The sequence below is a fragment of the Fulmarus glacialis genome, unplaced genomic scaffold (genome assembly GCF_000690835.1).
Source record: "Fulmarus glacialis isolate BGI_N327 unplaced genomic scaffold, ASM69083v1 scaffold9788, whole genome shotgun sequence".
NCBI classification, from domain to species: Eukaryota; Metazoa; Chordata; class Aves; order Procellariiformes; family Procellariidae; genus Fulmarus; species Fulmarus glacialis.
The window spans coordinates 13,381-38,294 of NW_009231408.1; the positions used below are offsets into that span (position 1 = coordinate 13,381).

Genomic DNA, 24,914 nt, shown 5'->3' on the forward strand with positions numbered 1-24,914 from the left:
CTATATTTGTTCACAGCATCTCTAAAATGGTTCACTGGTTCACAGCATCTCTAAAATACACTTTGGAGATTAAATATTTCAGTTACATAGAGCTGAAAAAAATCAGCATATTTTAAAGCTCCTATCAGCTGTTCTGCAGCATTCTTTCCAAAGAGGAATCAAAGTTACAGTTCTTGAGATACTCTCCAAAATTTACATTTAATGTTGAAAAGAAAATGAATTTCAAGATTTTCTGGAATCTGAGTTCTGGTAATTCAAATCAATTCAATTACTTGAATTACACTAAACTGTAAGGATAGGGCAGGGACAGAAGTTACAAGAGTCCAGCAACAACCAATGCCAGTTCAGACACCTCCTTCACATACTATTTTCTCTTCGACCACTCAAGACTACCTCTTAATACAGGAATGTCATTGAGAAACAGAAAAGGGGTCTTCAAGCCAAGAGAAAAAGGCAACTCCACATACTCTAGAAAACTCGTAAACATCCTATTATATTACATCCCTGGCATGTTGTACCAGAGGGAAAACCTAAAAGCTGAAGACACGTCCAAGATAGAACCAGACAAGCACAAGAAGATCAACCAAGAAAAAGAGTCCGTGGTCTCTGCACCCGCCAAAGTCTAACCCACCGCCACCTCCCAGCAGACCTCAGGTGAAGCACTTCAATCCAAAGTCACTAAAATATTTTGGCACTATCTTACATCAGCAAGAACTGAGAATGATTGACCCTAGGACATGAAATAAACAGGCATAAAGGAATAATAATAAATTCTCAGTAGACTGAAACCAGCGTAGGCCTCACACAGCAGAAAATTTTTCCCCAACTCTTTCACCAGAACTCCGGGGCTTAAAATGTTATTCCAGCTTTCAACAGATAAAAAAGTTCTTTGGGAGCTTGTTTGTTAGTTTGGCCAAGTAATAGAGATACATTTCCTCTCGTAAGTACAGTCTTCCGTTAAAAAAAAGAAAGGTTTCTAGGCCTGAAGGCATTCAATATATAACAAATTCAGCCCAACTAGTGCTCAAGTTTTCCCCAAGCAGCAGTACCATGAAGCAAACAACAAGCAATCTATTTAACAGCCAATAACAAAAACCAGTAGAACCTGACAAGAATCTCATCAGCTTCACAAAACTGCTGCTTGGCAAAACAGCAATAACCCACATCAAAACCACACTTGCACCCAAAAATTAGGCAAGCAGCGAAGGGCAGAGTAACACTGTTCCCATCCATCTTGGCCATATTCTTGTCCTTTTCCCCAGGGCCAACCAGAGCTTCGTAGAAATACGAGAGGTTCTGGTCTCTGTGTCCAGAAATAGCATCCTGGTAAGAATTCCCAGCTAATATTGTTAGGGTCCTTACCAGAGCACTGGATCTAAATCTCTGCAGGGGAGGAAATCTGATCATTTTTTTCTTACTTACTTCTCGGCTATTAGGTTTAGAGCTGCTAATTGCAGAAAAGGTACCAGTACAATTTTATAACTGAAGTCAACAGTTTAGAGAACTCTACTATTAGGAGAATACACTGGGGAGAGGTAATAGAGATGATCATTAAATAACTTAACTTGGCCCTGTGAAATCACAGCTTTCTTACAACCAAAAACCACTGCTATAAAGAAGTAGAGCACTTCAAACCTTGGCACATGCAACTTGGACACAAGAAGCATCTGCAATTTTATCATCAAGACACCAGACTACGCAATATTCCAGACAAAAATCCACATTGAAAATATACTATTAGAAAGGCATTTCATTACATCAAAACAGACAGCAGATAAACAGAATCAAGAGGCTGTGTAGTTTAAATTTTTATCCTGTGAGCCCATACCTTTAGCCATTCACACTGAGTGGGGAAGCCAGAGGACACCAATATCGTACAAAATTAAGACCTATCATATGCCAAGCAGAACTGCATTACGTTCAGAAAAGGTAGCATGTATTTAACAGTAATATTTTATACCATAGCAAAGGCTTATGACTCAAGTTAACTAATCCACACTACACTTAAAATCATCAGCTTTCCACAGCACCTGGTTTAGAGTAGACTTTTCAGCCAGCTGCAGACTCAGATGGCTTTTTCTTCACTGCTTAATTTTCATAAAGTTTATACCAATCAAAAACAGAACAGAAAAATATTGTACGGCACTCAAAAACTAGTTTTGCTTGTGTTTTGGGCATGGCACAGAGAGGACTAGCAAGTACAGTGCAATATGTACAGCCTGAAATCCAAGTTCTGAGTTGCAAGCTCCATACCTGTGTGAAGGTGAGGGAGCCTCAAACTGCGGCACCGTACTGTCCTCACTGACTGGGGAGTACAAGCCACTCATTTCCTGAAACAGAAAGCCACGTTAACAGCAAAGCTGACAAAACATAAATAGTAGGCACTGTCTAATATACAGTGTTCACATAGTAATTTTTTTTTTTTTCCAAGCAGATAACTAACTGTATCTACATTTATTCAACTCTCACCTAACAGTCTTTACTATACCTGAAGAAACATTGATTTTCTTTGATTTTTTTTTTCCCCCCCCAGTTATCATTCCAACTGGGTTTCAGAAATCCTACAACTGCAGTGCTTTTTGCCCCAAAAGAGGCAGTTCTGGAGTTTATACTCCAAAAATCAATGGATTTGGTTACCATCCAATTGTCTCTAACCCAGCACCTCCCTTAAACACGGCAGAACAAGCAAGCTGTAATTGCATTTTTGAGATACGTGCAAACTTATCTCATAGCCTTCGCAGCTGGAAAGTAATGCTGGATATGGGTCATGGCAAGAACAGCCACAAGACGACAGGGCAAAGGTGGTATTGTGCGCCAGACTTAAAAGAGGACCTATCAGTCTTCTGTGGGGCAAGTGCACAAGAGAAACTTAGCCCATAAATTTGGCTTTGTCACTGCCAGACTAAATCACTGCTGTGTACCCAGTATGAGACTGTACCTTTCATCTGTTTGAGAAATGGAAGCTACGCAGGATGCTGCAGCTCATTAGTTAGGGGAGCAAAGTGTTCCAGGACAACATTACTGGTGCTTTTCAAATTCCCACTAGGTGCTCATTAGTCATTAGGTAAAAAGTATGATATTTGTGACGAGGGAGATCCCAGGCTTTAGAGGTCAGCACCAAGGTCACTATCACACACCAGATACGTACCCCAGCTGCAGCCCACTGAAGTGCCTGATTAAAGAGCAGAAAAGCAGGTTGCTAGATATTCTTCGAGGGATCCCGCAGCTTTGGGAATAGCTTCTCCTAGATCTGAAGACCTATTTCACCAGTCTCAAGGAAACACACTAAGGTATATTTATTTCCCAAGAGCTGAGAAACATTTAGGAAAATAGGTCTGAAAAATGCTGTTATCTATCAAGTTACAATCTGCATAGCTATCAGCTGAAGGGAAGTTCCTGCAGTTATCAGTTCTATTTATACTTTGACAATTCATCAGCATGCGTATAAATTGGAAGTGAAGACATCTAAAAGGCTTTTGGGCAGTGGTTGGGAGCTCGTGCTGACTGCTTGAGACGAGCAAGAAGAGAGAAGCAGACCTGCAAACTTATTCCCAAGAAGCTTTAAGGGAATGCTATTTTGAGAGGTGGCAGTCTGATGCATTCCTGAAACATTAGTTTCCTATTCAAAGATCAAAACACTAGAATGATCAGAGGAATGGGACCATGGATGAACCTAAGGACTCAATAAGGACAGAAGGATTGAGCTGATAGGTTTACAAATACTTGGAGAGTAATTCTCAACAAAAATCTCAAGAGATCCCCATCATTAAGGAATTAAGAGAATTACATCAGGAGGTAGCAGATTGCTTCTGTTTTGACACGCAGCAGGAGCTGGTTCTGCCCCTACCCAGTCTCTGCATTACAGCTCTCTTGTGCACCCCCCAATACCTCTCCATTTTAAGAGTGGCATGCTGCTAAGATTTAAACAGCCTGTGCAAATAGCCAGAACACTGCAACGTACAAGAATCGTAAGTTATCATCAATATACTGGCTGTTGATTTCTAGCAATTATTCTAAAACCCTTACTACCAACACAAAGAAATTGAAAGATACGATTATATAGGAGGAGGTTTCAACAAAGCCCCCTCTTACCAACCTGCAGCTTGCACACATCAACTAAATGAACAAATTAAAGAAAGACCAGTATCTGTTCATTTTCCCATTACTGACTCAAATGCCGTAAATTTAACACAGCAGCCCCACAGCAAGGCAGACAGCTTGATGAAAATGAAAAATTGCCACAGTCAGAACAATGTCTGGGCACCTCACCTCTACTCGTTTAATATCTTCTTCCAGAACACTTAGCTCCTTCTGGATCTGCTCCAGTTGCTGTGGGTAATAGAATAGGAGAAGTCTAAATCAATCTGCACTGCACCACAAACAAGTTAAATTACAATCTTTTCAGAGAGGAACCTGAACTATCTTAACTGGCATGCTACATGATTCAAAAGTCACTAGGCAGGAAGTTCATATGCATAGATTAACATAAGTGTGCACACAAACCACATTCAAGACAGAGTACAAAACATGAGCATGAGGTACTTTGATATCAACAGAGACTCACATTATTCAAACTAATACTTTTATGCTCCTCTAGCATTTTCCATGCAAGGTATAACTGGTTTACAAACACTGAACATAATTAGAAAAAAAAAAACCACCACGAACACGACAGTGATCATTCCAGCCTTCTACAAAACACAAAATGCTTTGCTAAAAGGTGTTACGAGTATTTCTCTTGCTAGCACTTAACCTGCCAATTGCCAATTTAAACTTACTGATAAAATTTTCGGATTGGCAAAAAAACCACCGATTGTGACCACGGAGACATTTGCTCCTGGCACCAAGCAAGCGCCACGTGACATTTCTTTCAAAGGTGTGATACTTACCCGGGATTACACCATAAACTCCAGTCAACCTGAGGGCCATCCCTGAAGGGGTCAGGAGGGGACTTCCCTTCTCATCAGCCAACATCCCCTTTCCCTTCTTTGTGTCACACGTCATATTTTCAGGTTTTTGCAGTTACTTTTCAGTCAGTCAGTAACCTGGCTTCACACATCTCTAGCAATTGTGAAGCCACAGACTTGGTGACCGTTCATCCCTAAGCAAGCACATCATCTGCTTACCAGCTCTAATTCCCACCCTCATTCAGCAGACATGTCCCACCCAAACACTCACACAGCCTATACCCGGCCTTGTAAGACTTGGACACATGCACTTCTCTAGGTGAGAGCTCTGACTCTGGACCTAAACAGACAAAACTCAGCTCCAGTACAAGTCTGGTTCACTAAGATGCACTTGTCTAATGAATAACTTGAGAACTGGAAGTCTACCTGACTCTCAACTCACAATAAAAGTCTACAGACAACTAGCACTGTGGCATTCAACTAGAAGCTGTTACCAAGTTGGCAAGTCCACTGAAAGCTTATTAAGCACAACACATTCTCTAAAGGCCAGACAAGTTTTTGACATTTTGAATTTATAAGGGAATACGAAATTGCCCAAATCCAAAGTTACTAATATTGCAAGACATATTACGCTTAGTATGATATATTCGCAAGAACATTTGGCAAGCTACTCCCAACAAATTATTCACTCGAGTGCTTAAGCTTGATCCTTTAAGTGGCAGAAAGTTTTGCTTAAACAAAAACACACCCACCACTTAAACCCCCACTATTGATCAGCATTCCAAATACCTGTGTGCTCTGCATGAGATAATCCACCATTTTCATTTACCTTTTCAACATTAAAAAAGCTCTGTCCCTGAAGACAGGAGAGGAAAGGACTGCTGGGTCCACACCTACTTCTAACATGGCTTCTTCTTCCTTGGAATGAGACTACATCGTATTCATATCCTAATCTCTCTACTCTGAAGGTTCAGCTTATATTTAATTTGAGTCACAGACAGCACAAGTTCAATGGTTTAAAACTATACTGCCACAGATAATATACAAACCACTACACCGTAACAGATAATTCCGTTTTCACTTGTGAAACCTACAGCAAGAATAGCAGGTGGTGCCAGAGCTCCAAGATTAGTGGTAAAGTTAAGTGACACTTGCACAGCACAGGTCCTGCCTGTACTCAGCTCTAGCAGACAAATACCATTAGTCCCCCACTTTCATAAATCCCATTTAAAAAGAAGTTACAAAACCACTTAGAAGTTCCAAAATTACAGCAAGGAAATCAGCTATTCTACAATGTACTGGCTCACGGCCAAACTGGACAACTGAAAAATAATTGACGGTTGTTGCTATCACATAAACAGGAGACCTTTTTATAGGAACAAGAGCAGAGACTTCTTTGTATCGGCCAGCTTTTATTAACTATTGCACAGAGTCGAAAGTATGAGATCTGGGACTTCATTTACTAATTCTTCCTTTAGTTACTTTAAGGCAAGCAATTTGAACCTACCACAAACTTACCCAATAGTAGCAAGTCTAAAAACTAGGTAAATGTGTTTCATGCTTATTTTAGGAAGAGTCTTCTCATACTGTCAACATCAAATGAGTTACTAATGCCCACATACAGACTTCTTTTTGGTAGGTTGGCTCAAGTGTTTCATGGTTTAGATTTAATCTATCAAAGACCTTAAATCAGTCCACATTCATTCCAATTAAACTCTGAAAAATGAGACTACTGATTTATAATTGCTAGTCATTGAGGGACATTTAAGGAAAGCTAAATGAATTATAGTCCTTGCAGTATATCCAGATTTATGGGCCCTTAATTTGATTTTCACTATGTTGGGCACAGAAAGCAAGCCAAGTCCTGTCCCAATGATGGGCAGAATCACGCCTGTCAAACTTGAGATTAATTCAGCAAAATCACTTAGAATGAACACTGAAATGTATGCTAAAATAGAAGCACGTACTATAAACTCTTCTTAGACACAGATGCTTTCCCAGAACTGAAAGGGACAACATGGGCAAGGAGAAGGTTTCAATTCAGCAGTTAAACCTCGTTTCAACTCCACTGAATGAACTACGAGAAGTATAACGTTCTAGTCCCAAGTTACACAAACACATACGTACAAAAGAAAAAAGATGACCTCAAAATAGCCTAGGTTTCTTATAACCTGTGGAAAAGGGATTTCAGAACATGCAAGTCAAGAACTAATGGACTGGAAAGATCTTCTCTTATATCAAGGAGCTGCATGTCAGTTAAGAAAAACAAGCCAACAGCACAACTCGGAGCTCGTCTCACCTAAGTAAAACTCACAGCAAAACTTCAAGGACGAACAAGCTCACACAGTGAACGAGCTGCACACTACTCTAGTTGAGTAAGCAACTGACTCCCACCCCACAACTAGCAGTTGTAAATGCTTCCAGTAAAGGCAGGTGAACATCCCCCTCTGAAATTCAGTCTTTTCAGAGGCAGCTGAAGAATTTAAGAATATACGGCATGATCACTGGCAACCTTGTTCAAACATACAGACTAGCAGCAATAGGTCAAAACAATATTTGAAAGCAATGCCCAAGAAGAAAAACTTAGGCTCAGCCGTTACCAGAGAAGGTACCACCGTAGGAAACGCAGGGTCTCATATTGTTCTTTTTAGGTAACCTTTCAGATCCAAACCCCTTTCACACCCACCAGGCAGTCCCCTCCAAAACTCTCTGGTTTGAGTCTGAAGTTGTCTAGACACACATACAAAGAGATCTCCAAAGACAACTCTTAGCCCTGGAATAGGCAGATGAAAGGAAACCCCTTGGTTAGAGTTGCTCAGAAATAGAGATACCCCACCATGCTACTGAACTACCATGTAAGATTCTTGGGTGGAAATATTAATTTGAACTTGCACAACACTAAATACCAGGTCATGGTCAGAGTTTGATTTCAGTTGGCTATCTACTAACAAGCATAGCTGGACACAATGCTGAGTTTTCATCCTCGGTCTTCCTGTTTTTCCTGGACCGAGGGCCCCTCAGGAGGCAGTGACTTCATCCTTCGTACAGCACAGACAGCAAGTACTCCTGACTGGGTCTCCTGGTGCCAGTTTTAAATTTTTTTTTTTTTTTTTTTTTTTTTTTTTTTTTTTTTTTTTTTTTTTTTTTTTTTTTTTTTTTTTTTTTTTTTTTTTTTTTTTTTTTTTTTTTTTTTTTTTTTTTTTTTTTTTTTTTTTTTTTTTTTTTTTTTTTTTTTTTTTTTTTTTTTTTTTTTTTTTTTTTTTTTTTTTTTTTTTTTTTTTTTTTTTTTTTTTTTTTTTTTTTTTTTTTTTTTTTTTTTTTTTTTTTTTTTTTTTTTTTTTTTTTTTTTTTTTTTTTTTTTTTTTTTTTTTTTTTTTTTTTTTTTTTTTTTTTTTTTTTTTTTTTTTTTTTTTTTTTTTTTTTTTTTTTTTTTTTTTTTTTTTTTTTTTTTTTTTTTTTTTTTTTTTTTTTTTTTTTTTTTTTTTTTTTTTTTTTTTTTTTTTTTTTTTTTTTTTTTTTTTTTTTTTTTTTTTTTTTTTTTTTTTTTTTTTTTTTTTTTTTTTTTTTTTTTTTTTTTTTTTTTTTTTTTTTTTTTTTTTTTTTTTTTTTTTTTTTTTTTTTTTTTTTTTTTTTTTTTTTTTTTTTTTTTTTTTTTTTTTTTTTTTTTTTTTTTTTTTTTTTTTTTTTTTTTTTTTTTTTTTTTTTTTTTTTTTTTTTTTTTTTTTTTTTTTTTTTTTTTTTTTTTTTTTTTTTTTTTTTTTTTTTTTTTTTTTTTTTTTTTTTTTTTTTTTTTTTTTTTTTTTTTTTTTTTTTTTTTTTTTTTTTTTTTTTTTTTTTTTTTTTTTTTTTTTTTTTTTTTTTTTTTTTTTTTTTTTTTTTTTTTTTTTTTTTTTTTTTTTTTTTTTTTTTTTACAAAAAAGCTCAGTAGGGCCTCCCAGTGCCATAGAGAAGAAACGGCATTACGGAAAGTGTCATACACCCTTGACCAACTGTCTTTCCAATTCTAGAAAAAGCACAATAATAGCAGAAGTTATTTTCTACAGAAATGCTGTGAAATCACTAACACAATTCCCACCAAGCAGCTTAAACAGAGCATCTGGATTCACACTGTTGAAAGCTCACAAGCCTTGTTATGTTCAGTCAAGCATCTTCAAGGCTCCAAACCAAAACCTTCATGAATCAAGACAAAAAGACAGACTATTACCAGAGGAAGCATCTTTTTTCCCCTGCAAACATGCATAGCCATTGCACCAACCAGGACAGGGTAAAACCAGCATCTGTCCAGCTTAGGAGGATAAATCAGGTAGTCTTTGTAGATAATCCATTCATTCTACCCCATAACTTCATCCATGATGTCTTCCTACTTCTTGTTCTTCCATTAACTGGTGCTCTAACAAACTTGAGTGTAAACTGAAATATCAACCTTTCCTAAAGGTATGCAGTGAAGTTAATTTCTTCCCATAAAACTCAATACTTCAACAACAACTCTACAGCAAATAAGATCATTTGCTCTGGAATGAGAGCATTCTCTGGAAACCAGCTGGAATTCTTGTCTGTCTCAGGGTTTTCCTTCCTATATTGCTTCTGATACAGAGCCTGTTGCAACATACAGGGCAACTACGGCAAGGAAGTAATCTTCAGACTTTACAGAGATTTTAGCCTTTTAAATTAATTGCAAACCTCACTTATTTTGACATCAAATTCCATTTGTTAACACTTCATTGTTACGAAGTCTTTGCACAAGTGGAAAAAGATGCAAGGTTTCTTTTGGTATGAAGACAAGAAGAACACCTGAGCCTCCACAAGTTACTTTCATTGGTGAAACATGGCATCCAAACCTTTCAGACACATGGGCAGTCTGCCTGTAACAGACGTATCTGCAAGGAATATTTCTTCTCTCTGATCAATACTTCCTCCAGATGGTAGATCTTTCCTCTTAACTGGGGAAGAGCTAACAAAGGTTTGAGGACAAGACCCTGGTTGAGTTGTTTAGCATACACAATTCCTGAGGGTAGGAGGAAGGATACTCCCAGCTGATCAAAAAATATGGTTCATATCTTGAATTTCCCCTCCCCCATTTAAATCCTCTAGTTTGGGTTGCAAGAATATAATGCTTTGAAGACTTCCTGATAGTGTCTGATAGAAAAGTGTCACAAGAGAGATATCTGGAGCAGGGAACAACACTGTCTAAACATTTAGATTAATTGCCTTAGAGTTTAATACATCATTGCACATGCTACTTAGCTCCTAGTACTAGGTTGCCCCCTCTTTTTCTTTGGAAAGACCTCTCCACTGCCATAAAGAGAGTCTGCTATTATACACTGATGTTTATACGATAATCTCTAGCTTGCTGCTCATACACCAGCTTTATCCTTGGCTTATTATCACTGCAGTCGGAGCTCACATCTCTCACTGAGTACCTTAGAAATGCAAATAGATTTAAAATACCAGTTATTTAAGTGCAGTGGATAGGAAGGAGATTACTATAGCTATAAATTCACCTCAGGAGTCCTGGAATGTAATCAAGACTATATGACAACATAAGAGCATGACTGATTTCTAGTTCTGTCACCTCCTCTTGCTTACTCATTAGTTCATCCATGTGTGTATGCGCAGAAGAGTAAGACTTGACAGGTGAAGTGATTAACACAAGGTAATGACATCCCTGGAGAATTCATGCTTATAATTCCCCACAATTATCCCACAATAACTAATAACTCCTCTTATTTTTAGTATGTAACATGCTCACAATATGGAGTATGTAAAGACAGCTGGATAGATACATGCAGGCTGAGGCTGAAAAGAACAATGATGATTCTGAAATGCTGAGCAGGCACTAAGTGCCACAAACCTGAGACATTTCAGGATTACTTCTCTGTCCCAGGACGTTCACCAGCTAAAAACAGCCCCCATGCATTAGCACACATGAAAAAGATCTTGTTTGTTAGATATGAGAGACTTAATGTGACATTAGTTATCAGAAAAAGCCCATGAAACATAAAAATGAAGTGACAGCTGCCAAGAGAAACAGGAATGCATCTAGGCAATATCACCTGTATGTTGTAGAACTTGATTTGTGATACTAATCATTAAGCTCAGTATTCTCTTTCAGTAAGCAATGGTGCTACCTCACAGAAATAGCAAATATTCTCCATCAGGTAGCTGAGCTAACTATATTTTAGGACAAATTATATATATGCTATATATGGTGGTGCCTAACTTCATTTGGTAACATTCAAATCCTGACAAGAAAATTAGTAAGGCCTCTTTTTAAAGTCGTGAATATAAAACTGGGGAGAATTTTTTGTATTAACCGATACTATCAGCTCTCTTGCAAAGTGTTCAAGATCAAAGAACATGTGATCATTTAAAAGTAAACAAAGTTAAACTTGCAAAAGTATTTATGCAACACAGCTAAGCTAATGGCACTAAAACTCTGGCATGAAAATATGAATTTTAAAAAGTCACAGGCTGTTGCATTTGTTTTCCCTTGAAAATAGGTATTAAAAAACCCCCAAAGTCAAGTATTTCATTATTAAACTTGACCTTCCAGACTCCTTGGATCCTTTGATCCAGCAGTCTCTTCTGTTGAAATCAAAAAATGGAGAGTGTGCATTCAATTAACTGTGCACACATATGGAAAGGCACACAGCCATGCTAAGTTTGCCTTAGAGACAACCAACTATTGTGGATGATAGATACATTTCTCCCCTCCAAAACTATGTTATTTTGTTGAAAAAGTATTTTCAAGCTTTAGCCATTTGTTTTCAATCTTTTTTCAAAGTAAGAAATTTTTTTCTATTACTATTGCCAAGGATTTTTTTTTTGCTGCATTGCCATAGGTCAAAAAGAAAACAAAATATATAAACTTAAAAGAAAAAAGACTTGCAAATACCTTTGTGCAAAAAACATGCAGTAAATTTCAGCTTGAAACATCAGTGTTTTGGAAAGTTATGAACATATCAAAACAGGATTTCTAATAGAAACTTCTGCAGGTGCTGAACCTCACATTTATCTTCTAGAAAAGGGATGAAAGTGCAAGAGAGGCATTTGTCAAAATACTTGACTACAGCAATATTCTGAATTCTTAAGTACAAATCTATAAAGATACAGTTTTCTTCCAGATATAAACCCCCTCCAATAAGCTCAGAAGTCACCTTTTCATGAAGGCAGGAGAAAAACCCACAAAACTTATGAGTGAAGCAAGCAAGGAGGGTTACAGGTGGTTAACTATATGCTCTGAACATGTTATGAAATATTATACAGATATACTAATTCTAAGGCAATATCTGTATGAACTAACAAAGTACCTAGTCTCTATGCAAGAACTTGCAGAATGCAATAGATAAAACCTGTTAATAAAATCATGCAATAAATAATATTCAAAGAGGCTTATTAGGAAACAAAGTTACCAGGCAATTTTACATTCCTTTAAACATTTAAGCCAAAAATTTGAATCAGGCACTCTCAGCCACACACAAAAGCAGCTTTTATTTTTTATTAAGAACTTTATATTGCAGCTATGGCTTACTGAGTGAAATTGCAATTACTCTGCAGTCATCTTTACTAGGACCAGGTTTGAATTAGGAAGGGAAAAAAAGGTAGCGTTCCTCCCCATAATAAAGCCTGCTCATATGACTCATAGCTATGTGCAATACACCGTAGAAGTGTTCCACACATGGTCCTTGAGTTCCATCCTTATTTCTTAAACAGTCACCTATTACAGCATCAAAAGAAATTACAGTAAACTTTGAAGCTCTGATAACCTTCCTCTTCTTTACTGCATTATTCATGTGGCCACTTAAACCCCGCTTCTCAGCTTCCAAACTAGCATCTCAGGCCTTCTGCAGCCTGGATATATCTTCACCGCCAGCATAACACATGCCCTTTCCCAAACAGTAGCTCCTCTATTACCCACACAGAAAACTCCCTCCAGAAAGGAGTACTTGTCAGGAACTCCACCAGCTACAGGGAGGACCTTGGGACTAACTAGAAAGGAAGCATCAACTGGCTTAATTTACTCTATGGGTATATCTTGATGGCTGAAGACAGATTTTGATATCTTTCTAAAACTATCCTACTGACTGGTCTGTATTTTCCATGCTTCACTGGTTCTCATCTGTCTTATCCTTATCAAGTGAAAAGAAAGACTGCTAGCAACAAGTCTGACAAGTCCTCATTTCCCTCAAAATAAATGGCAAGGCCAGACACTAACCACTATGGCAAGGACAGAACTGACAGGCCTGTACAGAAGTCTTTTGAGACGTGACAGTCCGCATTTCATGTTTGAATACAAAGGGGAGTAAGAAATAACATCGGAGGAAGTCTTGGCAACAGAGGGAACACATAAGCAGGGACAGAGAGGATCTGAAATAAGCTGTCTCCCAACAGGCTTCAGGATGTTCCCAAGGCCATATTTGGAGGATCTGCAGCCAAAATTAAGTTTCTTTAGCCTTAAGAAAAGAGATGCTATCCTTGTACATTATTACTAAAGCCAAGGGCAGATGAGATGGGAAAGGTTTCCCAGGTGCTGAAAATCATAGTCAGTGGTGAAACATTGTGCTATGGTGTGTTAAAAACCAGAAGCTATGCAATTTCCCTTCCCTTCATCCTTCCCACTCAACACTTGCAAACTAAAGTAGCTATCAACAGCCCCTCCTTCTGCGAGACTTGTTCTAACTCAGTTTCAATTGGGGGAGGCGAAAGCAAAGTCATCACTGATTTTATGGTACTGCCCCAAACAAACACCCTGCACTTGAATCACCACAGGATTACTCAACGAAGAGCACCCCAGCGAAGCTGTGTGTGAACCTCCTGAAGCACCTACTTCTCAATTCACCTCCTAGACAAAGGCAGCATTACCAGGAAAACTTCCCCAATATCTTAATGGTCCCTCAAGCTGCACCGAGTCCTGATGGAAGGTGTTTAATGAGTGCCAAGGGACAACGGCCAGAGCCTGCATTAGTTCTGCAGTGAAGATGGGTCAAGCTTCTGAAATTCTCTGCATAATACTAAATATTACAAATACAAGAAAATGAAAGTAGATATTCTGAAGATTTGAGAGGTGTTTATAGACGAAGTCGCCACAAAATAACTTCTACCAGCATTCAAAAAATGAAAGCTAAAAGATACCTCAATGGTTTTGAGCAATGCTTGTACCTTTGCTGTTTAAGCAAAAAATAACAGTAATACATATTTCTCCTGAAGGATCAAACAAATAGTATGCTTCATACTAAACAGAATCAGAAGTGGAAACAGGCCATTTTGTCTTCACTGATATGTCTAGTACACTAGAGAGTATCTTGGCTCTCACATTTTCCTTTGACATTCAGGTATCCTAATAAACAGTATTTTCACCACTTCTCATGGGATACTATGCCTAGCCTAGCAGGTCTCATACTCTACAAATGCAACTTTATCTTGGACTCAGTTTTCGCCTTTGGTTAGTTCCCTTCCATTACCCCTGTTGGTTCTGGCCAGAAGGCCATGGATATCTGTCGGTGGACAGACTCTCAACAACTTGCTTTGGGATGACTCCATAACCACACCCTCAACCCATTCTGGACAAGGCTTCTTACACATATCACCTTTACATGGTTCAAGTTTGACCTTAGTCACACCGTTGGGTCTTAACGTTCTTCACATCTTTCATCAAAAACCATGACCTCCAAGAAAGTTTGTCCTTTTGCTGTTTTCATGATTATTTTTCTAGGTTTCTGGGATATTTCTGGTACTAGGGTTTATGCATTGCATGACATTGTAAATGATAAGTCCCGAACCATGAAAGACCGTGTATGTGATTATGGAAACCTCTCTCATTCCTTGAGACACTCATTTTGAGACAAATAAGGAAAAAGCACAGAATATTCATTCTTTCATAACACAGCATTAGTCACAGAATTTGATACACTAGAAGAAAAAATTTGAGTGACAATTTCACTCCTTTCCCATCCTTCAGTTTTCCCATCACAGAAAAATCTTGTTTCAAAAATTTGATGTAAATTTACAGTGAGGAATCTCTATCCTCAAGCTCCCTTCTTCCCACATGCTTCACCAGTGTGAGACAAAAGGATTTAAAATTGAAGCTGTCACATGTAAAGAGATTAATTTTCCTTGAAACCCACATGTCCTCTGCCTGAGATTTCCCCAAACGCACTTTGCCTTTTTCTTTGCAGAGATAATGCCAAGCTACCACATCACTTAAATAGAAATGAACTGGTAGAAAGCAGCAGACACCACCTCACCCACTGAAACACAAAGCAAGTTACCTCTCGTTTGTTTCTCCTGGCAACTTTGAGAAATTCCATAAGGATCTGCAATTGGGCAGCATGGGACTCCTGTAACACAGTACATAAGGAAGTGTAACTCTTCCATATACATTAAGAGAAACAAACATTCATTTTATACACAGAAATCCACACTTAGCACAGAAACAGCTTTCATTTAGAGGTGAGGAAGAAAAAATAGCTTATTAAGGCAGTTTTAAGAATGGTAGTTTTACTTTGCCTCACAGGTTTTAAGGTTTTGTTTGGCTCACGACAAGTTTTTACATGAAGGCACAAATCATTGTAACAGCTCGTTTGTGCATTACTGAAGACTTACTAGTAAGTTGAAATGCTTTTCAGTTTTTTTGGCTACTGCATCTGAAATTGTTTTTGGAATACAGGTTCCTCACAGACTCTTCTACCCTGGAAGATCATTAGCATCCACTTCATGATTAACATACTAAAGCATGACGTATTAACATAAAAAACACCTCCCCCCAAAATTAACATTCGCGTTTATGTAAAGAGATTACCGCTGAAGATTTCTCCAGAGTGGAAGACAACAATAAAGTCACTGATGAAACTAAAACATCCCTTTCCAATCTTTCCATAACAGATCATTTACCACAACCTTCAGCTTAATATTTTCACCCAAATTGGCCAAAAACTTGACAGGGCAAGATAAGAGAAGCGCAAGAGGACAGAAAAATAAAACTTATATTCCAGCATTAGTATAGCCCTAATCCTATGTCAGCATTCTGAGACTTATTTTCACAAAGTACTGAAATATTTATTATTAAAGGACTGTGAACATAACACTCAAAAAGGATCAAGACATAGAAGCAGGCAGAATCCATTAAAGGCAGATGGGGCAGGAAAAGTAAAGGGATTAGGATGCAAGACTACTACTTTTCTGAGATTATTTTCTTCCTCCCCACCCCTGTGACAATAATGAAAGTGAAGCAAGTAAAACTAGAAAGGAAAAATGTTTTTAAATTGTTCTTTAAGTGTCAGGTGTGGTTTTGGTCCCGCCCCCCTCCTTGCCCCTAAGGCTTAGTATCCTTAAAAGATATTCCTACTCAGAAGCACCCATGCACTCAGTCCTGTGCCTTCTTTGTTTCAGATTTATCACAAATGACACAAAAAGACTTGGGGGGGGGGGGAAGATGTTTTACTCTTAAGTTAAAAAACATACTCCCACCATATCTTCACTGAACCACAATAAAAAAAGTTATGTACAAGTCCCCACACAGTAAGGTAACGTAACAGTTTTGCTAGTAGTCAGTAAACATACTTTTGGGATACTTTTCTTCCATCAGAACCACAAGTTGTGTAAATATTGATTCTGCAAGAGTGAATAAGATAAGCCGTTCCCAACACAGTTTTTCCTCACCTGTTTTAGAGCACCATCAAAATCCACCCTCCTACCCAAAGTTCACTAGGCCAAATTTTGTAATCCAGTTTAATTTAGAAGATCTGGCTCTCATAAATGGAAAATGGTCACTTGAGACCAACAGCATGGAATGGTCAAATACATGAGAACTATCCCAAACCAACTACATTTCAGTTAAATCATAGGAACAGCTTGCTTCGTATCATACAAATCTTCAAATCAACCTCATAAACAAGACATCTGAACTTTTCTTTCAAGCATTAAATGCTAAAAAAGTCTTCAGGGATGGCAGTCATTCAGGTTCTATCAGTTCCAGTAGAAACTAAAAGGTGTGATCTTTTTCACATGTTCATTTGAGTTTATCCCTTAACCTATATTTTGGATGACTTCATGCTTACTACCAAGAAAGATCTGATATTTACTTGTGTAACAGTCAAGGAACAAACATCTTCATATGCATTTCTCTGTTCTGCTAGCCACTTTCTCTTATCCTTTCCCACTTTCCCTGCTTGTTTATACAACCCTGCCAGCAGCAACGCTATAAGCATGTCATGGGCATCACAGCTGAAATGTTAGTTTGCTGCAACAAAGGTCAGTGAGATAGCCAACCCTTCAACACCAAAATGCAAGAGAAAATTCTGAGCAATTAATTTGGCAATAGATTCTTACTTCAAGAAGATAAAAGCATGAAAAGAAAAAACTGCTAACTAGACAACAGTGTTCATTTAAGTAAGACAAGAGAAACTTCTTACTGCTTCCAACTGCTTCTTCTTTTGCACCAGCAGCTCCAACATCAGGTTGACATTGGCCAAGTCAAGATTGTCTTGATCAGTTCCCAACAAATCTTGAATTATCTGCCACCTATGGCCATTCTAGAAAGAGAACAAGAGATGTTGGAGAGACAGTGAGTTCAAGCCATCCAGGGGTATATCCAGCAACAGATTATTAAAAGCAACACTGCAATATTTCGTCCCTTTGTAAAAGTCTCAAAACAATTTTCAGGAATCAGAATTCCCAATTCTCCCACACGTACAGGATATAGCTCTTCTATCCTACTGTGTAACTGCTTATCTTATTTGGAAGATATCTGCGCTTTATGAGAGTATAGCTGCTGCTGCTAGGAAGAGATTATTTCACAACCACAATTTTATCTGATTTGTGCCCTAGTTTCTGAGAACATATTTCTAAGGGGAGAAAGAAAAAAAACACGTTTATCCAAGCTTAGTTGGATTACATCTATCTGAAATATTAAGTGGGAATACCTTTTAATTTTTTTAACCAAGTAATAGGCAAAGCCCTCATGCTAAATTCAAATGGAAGAAGGTAGTATCAGCTTATTTTTTCTATTCTCACCTCCCACACTACTCCTCTTAAGAGTATTTTCATGTGAAATGTGAGAGCAGGAAAGAAGATGGAGCTAATCAGGGTGATCTTCTCATTCAACCTGTTATAGCTGAGGATTCCTCAGAGAGACAGCATGCTACCAAGCAACCCATTCTTCCCTACAGGCTGTTTGCTCTTCTCATTGTCAGTAAAAAGTAAAAAAAAAAAAAAGTATCTTTCAACACAGGAAAACCTGAATAATAGGTTGACGCTAATATAGCCTCACATTAAAAAGCCTCAGGAACCAACAGGAGCTGCTGAAAGGTCTTTAGGCCTTCTAAGAAACAAAGCTGGATTAAAAAAATCCTGCCCTATAAAAGCTATAACACTAGATCAAGATATTTAAACTTGCAAGAACTAGAAATGCTATCCAGTCTAAACCAGACATTTTCTAAGAGGTTGTAACATATTTGTATTGGCTAGATTAAGAAAAATAAAATATATAACATCCATATAGAACACACAACTTTTCACACAACTCTCAACAGAACCTGTGGAAACCACACAGGCAAAAACTTAATCTGGAACAACTGGAAAAAAATATAACTTATAAGCAAGTCAACAAGATTTGTGACAAACTTTAACATGCTAATGTACTAGTTAAATGTACTACCGCTAAACTACTCAGAAAGCTTCCAAGATACCTTAACATGATTTCTTAGTGAGACAAATCCACGACCAAGAAACTGCATTTGCTGCAATGTGTCTTCAATGACTTATCTTAATACCAAAAGTAATACAAGAGGAGAACAGGCACATTAAGGAGCTGGTACAACAGCAAGGTTTCTCTTTTTAAGAGATGTTGGTATTTTTCACTTGCTGCCAAAAGGTAGACACAACACTGTTTTGGGCATGAAGGCATGACAGATTTCCACTTTCTGGTAGTTATCTAACACAGATGCATCTACAGGCATAGTTTTTAAAGGTGGACTATGAGAAAGAGTAGAACCAATTTCCAAGAAGTTAATGTACATGCCTTCAGGTCAATTGTGTGCATTTTAAACCAGATATGGTTTATGCATATTTTATATCGAATATAAAAGCTTACTGTGAGTAAACCAATGAATCCTTAAAGTGTGCTGTTTTCTAAAGCACGCAACTGCTGAAAGCACTGGTTTCTGCAATGCATCCCCTAAATTAATAACACTTCAATAGAGGGGGTTTTTTAACTAACAAAAACAGGGGCTCCGTGATTTTTAATATTACTTTGCAACCTTATTTATGAATTACAGAAGCCAAGGAAGGAAGCCAGACATAGCAAGACAAATATGCACGTTTCCTTGGTTAATGGTTAATGTCAGATTTTTTTTTGATCTTAGTGTACAAGGAGAATCCACTGCTACTGTACAGGGATCTTCATCAACTGAGAACACAGATCATGCTCTGATTCTGTGACACGAAGCAAGACTAGAAGATATCCAGGCAGTTTTATCTGGGATCAGAGCCAGAACACCAGTACTCCGAACGCATCCTTCTCCCTCTTGTGGTTGGTATTAGCCTTCCTCCAATTTTCCTGTAGAACGCAGCTTCTCGCACGTGATCAGACAAGCCCGTGGCACTTCTAATCATCCATTACTCTCATTGTAGCTGTAATTTCCAACACTGAATGAAAATTATTACCTTTAAACAAGTGTGCTTCCATGGGTAGTTTCCCAGGTTATATTCAATACATCATATGACACTTAGCTACGCTAACACAACTTGCCTCTACACGTATATTGCTGGCGGGAAGAATGAGAGTTAACAAGGTAGAAGGGATCTAGTGCCACCGATATTGGTATTATTCCCACATAAAGCAAGTTAAAGCATCAGCTCAACAGTATAATTTCTTCTAAATTAAGGCACATAATGACAATTGCTGTACAGAACCATTAAATAAATATAAAGTAAAAAAGTTGGAACATACGGTGCTACTCACTGAATGGTCCAGTTTGAGCCTTTTCTCCTCAGATCTTTGCTTCTGTTTAAGAATAAGTTCATTGACTAAAAACATAAACAGGATGTCAGAGTTGGATATAAAGTTCACAAACTATGAAAAATTCTACCTCAGTATTTTTATTTCAGATATCAATTCCACAGTAAGTTTATCAGTAATTAAAACAGTAGAAGATGTCTCAATTTTTTTTTCACCAATTTATTCCTTGATTTTTTTTGGTAAAGTATATAATTTTTTTTTAAAAATCATCAACAAATACAATGCCTACACATCCCCCAAATTGCTTCAGTTCCTTTTTCTAAGCACCCATGGTTTTCTGACAAAATTTTTCAACTCCAAGGCAGAAGTATATCACAGAAGAGTATGAAGGAGATGAAACATTAACTGATTCACTACAGGCCGAAAACAAGCACAGCCAAACAGAACAACTGTTTCCGTTAATCACTATGTGCATTTTTGCAGATATATTTTTGCTACGGTTTTATTTCACACCAATTTTGTGAACGGTGCAGAGAGAGAAAGATAACCTCAACCCTTCGCGCACACATGTACAAGCTCTTCCCCCTCCTCACATCTGTTTCCCCCCCCCAACACAGATCTGGAACCCCTGAATGTAGGTGCATGGAAGCAATGCCCTATGGCCTAACACATCCTCCAAGACCCGCCTCAGCACCACCTTTGGCACAACATGCTTGGGTCTAAACCAGGATGCCCATTTCTGACGCAGTCCTTGGCTACTGTGGCTTTTAATCTATTTACTATTAAATGAATATCCCAGCACATGAAATCAAGATTTGATTTAATTTTGATATTTCACACTGCAATGTGTTTCCTTTGATCTTTTCTCCCCATAGCGAAGTTTTAAACTCTATTTCCAGTTAGGAACATTTCCCTCCTCTGTTTAGAAGTAATCAATTAGGATCGCGTATAGGTATGTGTATGAATATTTTCTCTGTATCTAATTTACACATATATACATCACATGGACCTCACTACAGTAGCCAAAATAGTACAATATATAATTCATCCTCCCCGCCCCTCAGCATCCATGCTTTGTAAACAGGGCATGTTCTTAATTATTAGACAGACAACAGTGCAAGAAAACAAAAGTAAATAAAGAGATTCAAATCTCTAGCCATCAGAAAAACATCTTCGTTTGGCTTTTCTTAGTATGCAAACAGCAGCAGGCCAGTCTCACTACTGTAACTCAGCATACAGAACTGCTGGAGGCAGCGGAGTACTAACGATTTATACTACTAACCACTTTTTTTTTTATAAAAACCAACCACAGTTGACCAAAGGACTGATGTTTGGATTTTATTTTCAATATCCATATGCTGGTTATTTACAGGACGAATTTACAAGTGCCTACCTTCCTTAACAACTAAGATGTTTCTCATGCAAGCAAGCCTAGAGCTCACCTAAGAAGTTGGGATAAAGATGATCTATATTGTCCACAACATAGTTGCATTTGGGACATCTGTTATTGTCCTCCAAGCTCTGGTGAATACATTTATAGCTGTTTAAAAACATAAAAAACAAGAAACAAAACAGGTAAGCAAACATGAAGGAACAAAACATAAGCACAAGGTAAATAATATCAACCTTAGATAATGTGTACTCTCTGTTGCCACCTAACAGCTGCATTGCCAAGATCCTACAATGGGGTCAAAATGTTCCAATATTAACTCAGAGCATGCTACAGCAGAAAGACAGCAAAGTTTCTTGGCAAGGATTACAAAAGGTATTTAAGTACTTCACTCTTATTTCCCTGAGGATTGTGACAACGTGGATACTTCAGCCACACTTCCATCTCAAATTTATGCCCCTCTTCCACAGGTAGAGCTAACAAACAGACTGCATTACTTAGAAGCAGCTCTTCTAGACTAGCCAAATACTTACCAAGCAACATTAAAAGCTATTGAGCATTTTGGGTAATTGAGCACAGAAGAAACACCTTCACCGACTTCTCACATTTCCCCCCACCCCCTGGCTGTTGTTCTCAGCAGAATTAACTTCAGAGGCGCTCTCTGTTGAGCTGTTAGCTATTTGAGTAACTACAAGATGCACCTTTGCATCAAGTTTAAGCATCTCACCAAGAACCTAGCTTCATGTTGACTGCTGGTGAAGACATGTGACAACATTGCTCTGTTCTTTCTAAATAAAGATATTCGATTGTTTCTCATCTTGGGCTTTTAAAAAAGTTACAGATCACAGGGTAAAGTGTGATAGAGGGCACAAAATCAGCTGTTATCTTACCTGTTGCAGGTCAAAACATTTCTGAAAGTTAACTGAATCTGCTCCTTGAGGAAGTGCTTCATGCTACTAAAATACTACTTCTTATAAAAGGTAGGTGATTTATTTCTATTTAACAGACACCTTAAGAGTATAATGTACACGGGACATTAAAACACCACGATTCGACATTTATTCCAATCCCTAGCTGAGCGCAGGAGCAGCGGATAGTTCCACACCTGCCCCTGGAGGGTTCTTGTACTTCTCCATGAAACGTTTGCTCCTCGTGACAGCCAGAGATAACACACTGAAAAATAAGTGGACCTTGGGCCAATTCAATACAACGGAAACAAACCTGAAGCGTACCCTCTCTTAAAAAGTTTAAGAGAATTGCAACAGACAATGTGCAAGCCACTTCAAACTATACATGGTCTTGCACAAAGACAAGGAGGACCTCCCAACACCAACACTCACTCCCATGACTTCTACAGAGGTGGGGCCCGCTGCTTCAGGTGGTAACAGACACCTTCCATTTCCAATAGAGATAAGCTGACAAACTGTTCTGACTCTGGGTACCGGATGCTACCAGAAGTTTATGACCATTTTATTTCTTTACAGAAGAAATATGGTGGCACAACACTCTTTTTTGTTTCAAACACTTCTTTTAATCTAACTGGTACCCATCTTTTAAAATTTTATTTCAACCTCTTTCTTCAGTGCAGAGACAGAAGACAGAAAAATAACAAAAACTCAGAAGGAAGGGGATTCACAGCAATGTCAGTCCTCACACACTGTAAGAGATGGACATTTTGTGCAATACAAAAAAATCTTACCAGAAGCTGTGTCCACATTTCGTCATGTAGGCTTCTTCAATCATATCAAAACAGATGGGGCTGAAAACAAAACAAAACCAACAACAAAAAAAATCACAAAGATGTCTTTTTATGTTGAAAAAGGAAGGAAAGTATTATTAATACAAAGCAGCCACCTAATCACGCTTAAGTAATATTTTCTATTTGTAAAATGAAAGAGGACACACAAGTGCAACAGCAACCAGGCAGTATAAAGATCAAAAGGGCAATCAATGGTTCTTTGAACTCAGAATGATACTGCAGTTTGCTACAATTAGAAACCAGGTAAGTGTTCACTTTTGAAGCTTTCAACAGTTGCAAACCACCCAAACAAAGTCAGAGTACCCTCAACAAGCAAGGCTGCAGAAGAACCTCCTAACCATCTGTACTAGGCCTCAAACAGAATGTAAAAACCTGTTTTTTACATGAACAGACATAAGGTATTTATAAATGACACCAAAATTAGTTTATCCTTCCTTTTTTCAGCCAATAGCTATCTATAATTAAAAAAAAAAGATGCAAAGAGGCAGAGCAGAACAGAAATAGTAATGATGTCATGAGAACAAGAATTAATAAGCAGGAGGAGAAAGAAGGTGCCAACGAAGAGGTGTGCCTGCAGAGCACTGCCAGGGAGCAGACTGGTTGCTGAAGAGCACGATGAAGGTACGGTGCAACCAAAAGAGGGAACCAACAGTCAAGCATGGTGTTATAAAGTCAAAGGAGAAGACAGGAAAGGTAGAATATGGGACTGTTCATCAGGAAGACAGAGGAATGCAAATGCAAAGGGCTTTATTTTTTTCCAAGACTAGTTAGTGACCAAAGCGCAGCCAGCTCTCTGGGAGGGATCACCAAGGACCAAGCAGGGAGCTGAAAAGAAGGATGTGCAAGCAAGCAGTGCTCCACAGCAACCCGAGCAAGACAAGAGACATAGGAATTCAGCGAGATGGGCAGTGAAAGAAATCTGTCCCATCATCAAGTGACAGGTTTGAAAGGAAAATGAAACACAAATGAAAGCAGAGGAGAGATGCCTCTTACTTCCAGTGACTCCTACGGCTGCTATCCCTGATAGCTGGTAAGATACGCTGTCACATACATACTCATCTTCAGGTCTTGGCCAGCTATCCAGTGAGATGCTGTGGACAGCAATGTCACAATTCTGCACGTAACACGTGTATCAGCTGTGTCACAAGCTTCACCTTGCCTTCCAGCCCTTACAGAGATCCAAATGCTCTCCTCTCACTCCCACAAGTCCACACCAATCTCAGCTCAGAGAGATTTTCACCAGCATTTGTTTTCTTCAGAAACAACCTCCTCCCACCTTCTGCCAACAAGGCAGTTCCCACAGAATGAGCTGTTAATAAACTGTTAACAACTTTCAAAAAGCAGGAATCTTTTTGAATCCAAGATCAAAACCCTAGATCTTAGACTGAAATAAGCAATGCTTGGCTGAGCAGGGGAGGGGAGCACCTCCATTTCTCCCCTTGTTAGCACTCCACAGAGATCATTCCTCCTTTCTGTCATCCATTTTAGAGGATACTAACGTTTGTTACCCCATTAGGCATTTAAAAACAGGAAGGAGGAAACACCTCTTAAATAAATACTTATTTTTTAAGCCCATAGAGGGGAAGCTGTGGCCCCTGCCAACGCAATCCCCCTCCGAATGACCAAACTGGAAAACGTGGATGCCATGAAAGGTTTGTCCAACCTCACATGCAAACCAGGCTATCTTAAATATTCCACCAAATCATCTGTATAAACACAACATAAAGACAAACAAATCAAACCAGAATGCTACTCTCTGAACCAACTCAGCCACCAATTCTGTTCCTCAAAAGAAGTCTCCAAAATAATTAACATGCACCTGTCCCTCTTCCACCCTGACAGACCTTTCTCTGCACATCATTTATCTTGAGTAGTACCAGCTTCAGGAGTTCAAGTCACTGT

The 24,914-nt window shown here is 38.1% G+C and overlaps 1 protein-coding gene across 1 annotated transcript in view; it reads right to left on the bottom strand.

Annotated features, from left to right (window-relative positions):
* The window catches only part of LOC104081718 (E3 ubiquitin-protein ligase RFWD2-like), a gene marked incomplete at its 3' end in the record, with an annotated part of 37,898 nt that extends 13,373 nt beyond the window's left edge, over window positions 1-24,525 (bottom strand). Inside the window, exons 1-8 of the mRNA XM_009584564.1 lie at window positions 24,521-24,525; window positions 22,953-23,012; window positions 21,306-21,403; window positions 19,855-19,931; window positions 17,318-17,437; window positions 15,176-15,244; window positions 4,270-4,329; window positions 2,254-2,330 (exon numbers count right to left, since the gene is read on the bottom strand). Of these exons, the coding sequence (XP_009582859.1) occupies window positions 2,254-2,330; window positions 4,270-4,329; window positions 15,176-15,244; window positions 17,318-17,437; window positions 19,855-19,931; window positions 21,306-21,403; window positions 22,953-23,012; window positions 24,521-24,525 (566 nt within the window). The remainder of the gene's footprint in view (window positions 1-2,253; window positions 2,331-4,269; window positions 4,330-15,175; window positions 15,245-17,317; window positions 17,438-19,854; window positions 19,932-21,305; window positions 21,404-22,952; window positions 23,013-24,520) is intronic.
* Between the last annotated feature and the right edge of the window lie 389 nt (window positions 24,526-24,914).